Source organism: Mobula birostris, chromosome 10 (assembly GCF_030028105.1).
Source record: "Mobula birostris isolate sMobBir1 chromosome 10, sMobBir1.hap1, whole genome shotgun sequence".
NCBI lineage: Eukaryota > Metazoa > Chordata > Chondrichthyes > Myliobatiformes > Myliobatidae > Mobula > Mobula birostris.
Window position 1 is genome coordinate 35,552,753 of NC_092379.1, and position 10,693 is coordinate 35,563,445.

Sequence of the window (10,693 nt, forward strand, 5' to 3'; positions counted from 1 at the left end):
TTGGTCCTTCCTCCTCGAAGCCATTCATCTGCACAAAGCACCCTGCATCGTCCACCATCTTTCCTCCTGTCTTCTCCCAGCTCCGGCCAAACAAAGACCTCTCTGCCCAGTAATCTCTAGCACCTTCTCCCAATTCTACCATCCTGATTGGATGACACCTCATTCCTCAGCTCAGACCCAAACAGGCTGAAAGCAGAACAGATTGCTCTTACAGAACTGCTAAAATGAAATGCCTACAGCATAGCTGTAAAAATCTGAACCAGGGCATTGACTCTGACTGGGTCAGAATCCTGGATCACCCACCCTAACTGCATTGTGGGTGCACCCACACCTCAAGGGCTGCAGCCCACCACAAAGGAATTAAATACCACTTCAACCTGTGATGCCCACACATTCCTTGGAGGAATATGCAAAAAGAGCTTCAAGTAACAGAGTACAGGTAGTCCCTAGGAGTGGTCACATGTGACAGCTCTCCCAGTATTCAGCATGAGGTACAGAAGCAAGGAAATCAGAATCAGGTTTAACGTCACCGGCATAATGTTGTGAAATTTGCTGTCTTTGTGGCAGCAGCACAGTGCAACACATGACAATAGAGAAAACTGTGAATTACAGTAAATATATAAAATAATAGTGCGGAAACAGAAATAAAAAGTAGTGAAGTAGAGCATGGGTTCAGTGTCCATTCAGAAATGGCAGAGGGGAAGAGACTGTTCTGGAATCGCTGAGTGTGTGCTTTCAGGCTTCTGTGCCTCCTTCCTGAGGGTAGCAGTGAGAAGAGGGCATGTCCTGGGTGGCGGGGGTCCTTCACCATGGATGCCGCCTTTTTGAGGCATCGCTCCTCAAAGATGTCCTGGATACGAAGGAGAAAGGCAAAACACAGTTGTACGAGTTATCAGGTTATAGTAGTACAGAACCGCAACTTCTCTGATATCAGTACGAACGATTTCAAAGGGAATGGCCCAAAGGAGGGGGGATCCAGGAAAACTTTGTGAGAAACAGAGTGAGAGAAGGACGAAGGGTCTCGGCCTGAAACGTCGACTGGCCTGCTGCGTTCACCAGCAACTTCTATGTGTGTTGCTTGAATTTCCAGTATTTGCAGAATTCCTGTTGTTTGAGAGAAGGACATGGCTGGAAAACTCAAGCAGGGCAAGAAGCCGATGTATTAGGAGTCTTTAGTGGGGTTGGATACGCAATGTTTCCAAGGCCTGATGAAATGTATCCTTGGCTGTTATGGGAAGGAAGGGCTGAGCTCCCAAGGTCTCTTCGAGAGTTCAGTGAACCCCTCTCTCACTGCTCCCCCTCCGTGATCTCTGCTTCCTTTCGATGGGAGTCAGTGAAACCTTCTCTCACTCTGTGATATCTGCTCAGCTCTTTACTTCATCCCTCCCCCCTCCTGCTTTCACCCAGTACCTTGTATTTCTTTCTCCACTCACCTTCCACCCCCCCCCCCACAACTTTTAAATCTACTCATCTTTTTTCTCCACTCCTGCCGAAGGGTCTCGGCTGGAAATGTCGACTGTACTCTTTTCCATCGATGCTGCCTGGCCTGCAGAGTTCCTCCAGCATTTTGTGTGTGTTCCAAGGATTCTGGTAGTTTAAAATCCTAAATTGTCACAGAACAGGTGCCAGGTAACTGGATCCCAGCAGTACGGTGCCTTTCTTCAACAAAGGCAGCAACTGGTAACTACAGAGCTGTGAATCTAACATCAGTGGTAGAAAGGGTGTTGTAAAAAGTCCCGAGGGACGGGATTCAGCTGCACTTGGGCAGAGCTTCATCAGAAATGGTCAGCGTGCAAATGGTGATTCCGTTGGCCAATCTGAATTTCTTGGAGTTACGGGTGTACCAGTGCAGCTGTTGTTGTCTACAGGGACTTTGGTAAATCTTTTGACAAGATCCCCAAACGAGCAAGAGACCGAGGGATCTGAAGTAACTTCACAAATTGGGTTCAAAGTTGATTTGCTGATCAGCTTTTGTGATTACCCTGTGGCATACCACAGGAATCTGTGCTGGAACTCTCCTGTAAATGATTTGGATGTGGCTAGAAGTTTAGCAGATGACATAAAAATGTGAGCTTTCTCTTGCGGTGTTAGTGCTAATGATGGTGCATTGGTTAGTTGGCAAACTAGGCAGAGCAATTGTACCTAGAACATAGAACGTTAAAGCACTGTGTTAAAGTGCTGTGCTGATCTTTTAACCTACTCTGAGATCAATCTAACCGTTCCCTCCTACATAGCCCTCCATTTTTCTATCATCTGTGTGCCTATCTAAGAGTTTGTTAAATGCCCCAAATGCATCTGCCTCTACCATCACGCCTGGCGGGGCATTCCACACTCCCACCTACTCTGTGTGTGTGAAACAAAAATCTTACCTCTGTACCTTCTTCCAATCATCTCAAAATTATGCCTCTGGTATTGGCCATTTCTGCCTTGGGGAAAAATCTCTGGCTGTCCACTCTATCCACACCTCTCATCCTCCTTCACTCCAAACAGAAAAAGCCCCAACTCACTCAACCTTTCCTCATAAGAGACGCTCTCTAATGCAGGCAGCCTCCTGGCAAGTCTCCCCTGTGTCCCCTCTAGATCTTCTCCATGCTTCCTATGACAAGGCTACCAAAGCTGGACACCAGTGTGGTCTGACCAGAGTTTTATAGAGCTGCAACATTACCTCGCACTCTTGAACTCTATCCCCCAACTTACTGGACCCTCCCCCTGCCCCCGCATCATCGGGGGAGTCTAAAGCCCCGAGGTTAAAAGTGAGAGAGAAAGATGTTAAAAAGGGATGTAAAGAGCAAGATTTTCACAAGTGGGCATGTGAGTGGGGCTGAAAGAGAAATCTCCAGAGGTGGGTACAGTTACGTTGATAGGAAAGGCTGAGGCCCATTCTCCCACCCCTCACCCCATGCGCACTCCCTCGCACACTCTCGCTCTTTCGCCTCACTCACACTCACACTCTCTCACACACTCTCGCTCTTTCGCCTCACTCACACTCTCTCTCTCCTATCTTGTTTCATCTAGTGTTCACCCCTCTCCCCGAACCTGTTACCACCTCCGTTATTTATCAGAGTCCAACCCTTGTAGCTCTTTGTGTTCCTGCTGTCAGTCCGCACCTTCACACTGTCCCTACCTTGTCCCATCTCCCTCGCGATGTTATTTCTTCGTTCCCCCCGTCGTCCTCCGCCTGTCACTGTCTCTGCTCCTCCTTCGCTCCTCTCCTGCCATCAGTGCACCAGTCACCTCAGATTCCTTTCTCCCCGCTATTCCACTGTACCCCCCCCCACCCCAGTCCCTGATGCAGGGTTTTGATCCAGTCCGCTTTCCTCCCACAGATCTGCATTGAGTTTGTTTGTCGCTCTAGATTCCAGCTTCAGCAATCACTTGTAATGCCCTCTCTGATTAGTGTAACACTCAAACCCTTCCCCCTGTCCCTAGGGCATCTGTAACCCAGGACGTTGTGCTCCCATCCCTCAACCATGTTCCTATACTTACAGGAATAATATAATCCCTGTACTGATCATTGGCCAGCTCACCGGAGTTCTCTGTTAAAACCAGAATATAATATCAATGGTATGATGCTTGGCATTGTGGAGGATCTGAGAGATCTTGGGGTCCGTGTCCATAGGACACTCAAAGCTGTTGCGCAGGTTGACAGTGTTGTTAAGAGGGCGCATGGTGTGTTGGCATTCATCAACCGTGCGAGTGAGTTCAAGAGCTGTGCGGTAATGTGTGGTAAACCATATATATATGTTGTAACTGGGTTACCTGTCTGGACTCGTCCCTCTGCTGACTGCTCCTGTGGCTCCTCCCACAGACCCCTAAATAAAGGCGATTGTGTCGCGGCTCCTCCTCTCAGTCCAAGAGCAGACACTCAGCATGATGGAGATCACATTTTACTGCTAATAAAAGCCTTTCAATATTTACTCTACTTCCAGTCTTTCGGAGTTATTGATAGTGCATCAAAATGTTACAGCTATATAAGACCTCGGTCAGACCCCACTTGGAGTACTGTGTTCAGTTGTGGTCACCTCACGACAGGCAGGATGTGGATACTATATAGAGAGTGCTGAGGAGAGTTACAAGCATGAAGCCTGGATTGGAGGGCGTGTTTTATGAGAATAGGTTGAGTGAACTTGGCCTTTTCTCCTTGGAGCAACAGAGGATGAGAGGTGACCTGAAAGAGGTGTACAAGATAATGAGAGGTGTTGATCACGTGGATAGTTAGTGGCTTTTTCCCAGGGCTGAAATGGCTAGAACGAGAGGGCGTACTTTTAAGGTGCTTGGAAGTAGGTACAAGGGGATGTCGGGGGTAAGTTTTTCACGCAGAGAGTGGTGGGTGCGTGGAATGCACTGCCAGGGGCAGTGGTGGAAGTGGATACAATAGGGCCTTTTAAGAGCCTCTTGGGTGCATGGAGCTTAGAAAAATAGAGGGCTATGCGCTAGGGCAGGGGGCCCAACATTTTTTGCACTGCGGACCGGTTTAATATTGACAATATTCTTGCGGACCAGCATTTCTTAAAGGGTTTATCTAACGAATTTAATATTAAACAGACAGCGCATATTTTCCTCGCATGAATATAGTGATAAGTCAATTATTGGGGGAGGACAGGGGAGCTTGAAGTAAGTGTTGAACGAACTTCCAGTAGAAGTGGTAGAGCAGGTTCAATATTATCATTTAAAGAAAAACTGGATAGGTATATGGACAGGAAAGGAATGGATGGTTATGGGCTGAGTGCAGGTCGATGCGACTAGGTGAGGGTAGAGTTCAGCACGGACTAGAAGAGCCGAGATAGCCTGTTTCTGTGCTGTAATTGTTATATGGTTCTGCAAGTCACTTATAAATCAATAGCATCATAACATTTTAAGTAACGTTTGGATGTTAAACACACAGCACGTATTTTCCCCAGATGAACAAATAAAATCATTGCAACACACCAATATTGCTGAATCAGTGGGAGCCCTGGGCTTGTTTCCCTGCAACAAGACGGTCCTATCACAGGCTGATGGGAGACAGCGATACTCAAAGGGGGTTCCTTATGTCCAGTCTATTCAGCAATTTAGTTTTTGTTGCATTCATTGCAGAGATATGTTGGAAATGGAGGCACGGATTTCAGTGCTTTCATGGCTATCACAGGATATTTAGCCTTGACTTTGATCCAGAATGCTGGCAGAGATGTTATGTCAGACATACTTTTCAGCCCGCCGTCATTTGCAAGCTCAAGCTGATCTTCTTCCCGCGCTGACATGGATGACGTGCGGGTACTGACCTCGCGTGTGTTCAAGCTGAACAGGGCGTGACAGGGAATGAGGAAAGGTGCAGCAACTCCTATCGCCAAAACATGTCGTTTCCTCGCGGCATGGGACTAGCCCGCAGCCCGGTGGTTGGGGACTGCTGCGCTAGGGAAATTCTAAGCAGTTTCTAGAGTAGGTTACCTGGTCGGCACAACATTGTGGGCCGAAGGGCCTGTAATGTGCTGTGAATTTCTGTGTTCGGAAACATGTGGTTAAACCTCCCAGCCCTCTCGTGCTTTCCCACTTATTTCTGCCTGCTCTGCTTACCGGACCTGCCTGTTTAGTTAGTTTGACATGGAATTCTGACTCAACACCTGCTACACTAGTATTCTGTGTCGCACTCCTGCTGCCTCACCAGCTTAAACCCTCCCAAAGTGCTCGAGCAAAGATATGGATAAAAGGGACGCACAGAGGCGGTTTCCAATAGTGCAAGAGTCTGGGGCCAGAGGGCACAGCCTCAGAATAGAAGGACATCCCTTTAGAGCAGAGGTGAGGAGGAATTTCTTTAGCCAGAGGGTACTGAATCTGTGGAATTCATTGTCACAGACGGCTTTGGAGGCCAAGTCATTGAGTATATTTAAAGTGGAGGTTGATAGATTCTTGATTTGTTAAGGGTGTGAAAGGATATGGGAGGAGGCAGAAGAATGGGGTTGGGAAGAAAAATAAATCAGCCATGATGGAATGGCAGAGGGGACTCATGGAAACAAAGAAAACCTACAGCACAATACAGGCCCTTCGGCCCACAAAGCTGTGCTGAACATGTCCTTACCTGAGAACTAGCTCGGCTAACCAATACCCTCTATTTTTCTAAGCTCCATGTACCTATCCAAAAGTCTCTTAAAAGACTCTATCATATCTGGTTCCACCACCGATGTCGGTAGCCCATTCCACACACTCACCACTCTCTGAGTAAAAAACTTACCCCTGACATTTCCTCTGTACCTACTCCCCAGCACCTTAAACCTGTGTCCTCTTGTGGCAACCATTTCAGACCTGGGAAAAAGGCTCTGACTATCCACATGATCAATGCCTCTCATCATCTTACACACCTGTATCAGGTAACCTCTCATCCTCCATCGTTCCAAGGAGAAAAGGCCGAGTTCACTCAACCCATTCTCATAAGTCATGCTCCCCAATCCAGGCAACATCCTTGTAAATCTCCTCTGCACCCTTTCTATGGCTTCCACATTCTTCTTGTAGTGAGGCGACCGCAGTACTACAAGTGGGGTCTGACCAGGGTCCTATATAGCTGCAACATTACCTCTCGGCTTCTAAATTCAGTTCCATGATTGATGAAGGCCAATAAACCGTATGCCTTCTTAACCACAGAGTCAACCTGCGCAGCAGCTTTGAGCGTCCTATGGACTCGGACCCCAAGATCCCTTTGATCCTCCACACTGCCAAGAGTCTTACCATTAATACTATATTCTGCCATCATATTTGACCTACCAAAATGAACCACTTCACACTTATCTGGGTTGAACTCCATCTGCCACTTCTCAGTCCAGTTTTGCATCCTATCAATGTCCCGCTCTAACCTCTGACAGCCCTCTACACTACCCACAACACCTCCAACCTTTGTGTCTCAGCAAACTTACTAAGCCATCCCTCCACTTCCACTTCCTCATCCAGGTCATTTATAAAAATCACGAAGAGTAAGGGTCCCAGAACAGATACCTGAGGCCGACCTCCATGCAGAATATGACCTGCCTACAACCACTCTTTGCCTTCTGTGGGCAAGCCAGTTCTGGATCCACAAAGCAATGTCCCCTTGGATCCCATGCCTCCTTACTTTCTGAATAAGCCTTGCATGGGGTACCTTATCAAATGCCTTGCTGAAATCCATATACACTACATCTACTGCTCTTCCTTCATCATTGTGTTTAGTCACATCCTCAAAAAATTAAATCAGGCTCGTGAGGCTTGACCTGCCCTTGACAAAGCCATACTGACTATTCCTAATCATGTTATACCTCTGCAAATGTTCATAAATCCTGCCTCTCAGGATCTTCTCCATCAACTTACTGAGGTAGGACTCACTGGTCTATAACTTCCAGGGCTATCTTTACTCCCTTTCTTGAATAAAGGAACAACATCGGCAACCCTCCAATCCTCTAGGACTTCTCCCATCCCCGTTGATGATGCAAAGATCATCACCAGAGGCTCAGCAATCTCCCTCGCCTCCCACGGTAGCCTGGGGTACATCTCATCCGGTCCTGGCGACTTATCCAACTTGATGCTTTCCCAAAGCTCCAGCACATCCTCTTTCTTCATATCTACATGTTCAAGCTTTTCAGTCTGCTGCAAGTCATCACGACAATCACTAAGATCCTTTTCCATAGTGAATACGGAAGTAAAATATTCATTAAGTACCTCTGCTATTTCCTCCGGTTCCATACATACTTTCCCACTGTCACACTTCATAGATCCTGTTCTTTCACATCTTATCCTCTTGCTCTTCACATACTTCTAGAATGCCTTGGGGTTTTCCTTAACCCTGCCTGCCAAGGCCTTCTCATGGCCTCTTCTGGCACTCCTAATTTCCTTCTTAAGCTCCTTCCTATTAGCCTTATAACCTTCTAGATCTTTAACATTGCCTAGCTCTCTGAACCTTTTGTAAGCTTTTCTTTTCTTCTTGACTAGATTTATTACAGCCTTTGTACACCACGGTTCCTGTACCCTACCGTAACGTCCCTGTCTCATCGGAATGTACCCATGCAGAGCTCCACACAAACATCCCCTGAACATTTGCCACATTTCGTCCATACTATTCCCTAAGAGCATCTGTTTCCAGTTTCCTGCCTGATAGCCTCATATTTCCCCTTGCTCCAATTAAACGTTTCCCTAACTTGTCTGCTCCTATCCCTCTCCAATGCTATGGTAAAGGAGATAGAATTATGATCACTATCTCCAAAATGCTCTCCCACTGAGAGACCTGACACCTGACCAGGTTCATTTCCCAACACCAGATCAAGTACAGCCTCTTCTCTTGTAGGCTTATCTACATATTGTGTCAAGAAACCTTCCTGAACACACCTAACAAATTCCACCCCATCTTAAACCCCTTGCTCTTGGGATACACCAATCGATATTTGGGAAATTAAAGCCTCCCATCATGACAACTCTGTTATTATTACACCTTTCCAGGATCTGTTTCCCTATCTGCTCCTCAATATCCCTGTTACTATTGGGCGGCCTATGAAAAACACCCAGTAAAGTTATTGACCCCTTTCTGTTCCTAACCTCCACCCAGAGAGACCCCGTAGACAATCCCTCCATGGCGTCCACCTTTCCTGCAGCTGTGACACTATCTCTGATCAACAGTGCCACGCCCCCAACTCTTTTGCCTCCCTCCCTGTCCTTTTTGAAACTTTTAAAACCCAGCAATTGAAGTAACCATTCCTGTCCCTGAGCCATCCAAGTCTCTAATGGCCACCACATCATACCTCCAAGTACTGATCCACGCTCTAAGCTCATCCGCTTTGTTCACAACACTCCTTGCGTTAAAATAGACGCATCTCAAACCTTCGGTCTGAGATCATCCTTTCTCTATCACCTGCCTATCCTCCCTCTCGCACTGTCTACAAGCTTTCTCTATTTGTGAGCCAACCCCCTCTTCCCTAGTCTCTTCAGTTCGGTTGCCACCCGCCAACCATTCTAGTTTAAACTCTCAGTAGCCTTAGCAAACCTCCTTGCCAGGATATTGGTCCCCCTCAGATTGAAGTGCAACCCGTCCTTTTTGTACAGGGCACACCTGGCCCAAGAGAGGTCCCAATGATCCAGAAATCTGAATCCCTGCCCCCTGCTCCAATCCCTCAGCCACGCATTTATCCTCCACCTCATTTACCCCTGACATCTCCTCTGTACCCACTCCCAAGCACCTTAAAACTATGCCCTCTCGTTCTAGCCATTTCAGCCCTGGGAAAAAGCCTCTGACTATCCACACAATCAATGCCTCTCATTATCTTGTTCACCTCTATCAGGTCACCTCTCATCCTCGTTCGCTGCAAAGAGAAAAGGCCGAGTTCACTCAACATATTCTCATAAAGCATGCTCCACAATCCAGGCAACATCCTTGTAAATCTCCTCTGCACCCTTTCTATGGCTTCCAAGTCATTCCGGTAGTGAGGCAACCAGAACTGAGCACAGTACTCCAGGTGGGGTCTGACCAGAGTCCTCTATAGCTGTAACATTACCTCTCGGCTCTTAAACTCAATCCCACGATTGATGAAGGCCAATGCACCGTATGCCTCCTTAACCACAGAGTCAACCTGCGTAGCAGCTTTGAGTGTCCTATGGACTCAGACCCCAAGATTCCTCTGATCCTCCACAGTGCCAAGAGTCTGACCACTAATGCTATATTCTGCCATCATATTTGACTCGATAGCCGAATTCCGCTCTTGCGTCTTATAATCCTGGTTCCCTCTTGGCTCGGGTCACCTTGCCATGGAAGAGATCCCAGTGATGCTGTCTGCTCTGCACCCACACTTTGTACATTTCAGCCGTCCTGCCTTCCTGTTTCTAAACTCGCTCGTACATGGCAGAAGGGGTAGTCCAGCGATTACAATACACCAGCACTTCTTCTTTACAACTTGTCTATTGATCTGTAAATCTCTGTTGCAGGACCTCATCTCTCTCCTTGCGGATGATCATTGGTGCCAGTGTGGACTATGCCTTTTTATCATGGGGCAAAATACATTCTGAGCGTCGCACAAATCAGATCGATGATCTTTTCTTCAGTCTTGCTTCGTGAAGTTCGGGGCTGTGAATGAACGTTTGCATTTTCTGCTGTTTTTTTTTAGGTGTTGTCTGAAGCCTGTGGCCAAGAAATCACAGCAAAGCACATGCTGCCGATGGTTCTCCAGATGGCAGGCGATCAGGTGGCAAACATTCGCTTCAACGTGGCTAAATCATTGCAGAAAATAGGACCGGTTTTAGATGCCGGGTAAGTATTTGAGTTGGGGCTTATAACCCGGCCTGTGGAGAAAGTTTCACCTCCAGTTTGGAATGGAAATTGAGACGCCACTGTGGTGGTGTTTAGTGATGGAGTCGCACCGTCTTTTGTACCCACAGGTCCAATCCGGCCAAGACCACCGTCTCTGCCGGTCCCATCGTCCCAGGTTCTCAACCTGGGGTTCATGGACCCCTAGCGTAATGATCCATGGCACCAAAATAGTTGTGAACCCTCACTCTAAACCTTTCCTGCCCGCGTACCTGTCCTTATTGAAGTTGTTAATGTGCCTGCCTCAACCAGTTCCTCTGGCAGCTCATTCCATGTACTGCGTGGGGGAGGGGCATAAACTTAACCCTCAGGCCTCCCCCTCCCCTGTGGTGTTTGCCTCACTTTCCTGCTTGACCTTGATCCTTTGGTACCCTTAAACGATCTTCTTCTCTATCCAGAGGTTAA

At 47.5% G+C, this 10,693-nt stretch overlaps 1 protein-coding gene across 1 annotated transcript in view; it reads left to right on the forward strand.

The window, feature by feature from the left end:
* The window catches only part of LOC140203577 (uncharacterized), a 38,259-nt gene extending 27,818 nt beyond the window's left edge, over positions 1-10,441 (forward strand). The window contains exons 9-10 of the mRNA XM_072269622.1: positions 10,089-10,231; positions 10,360-10,441. Of these exons, the coding sequence (XP_072125723.1) occupies positions 10,089-10,231; positions 10,360-10,441 (225 nt within the window). The remainder of the gene's footprint in view (positions 1-10,088; positions 10,232-10,359) is intronic.
* The last annotated feature ends 252 nt before the right edge of the window (positions 10,442-10,693 follow it).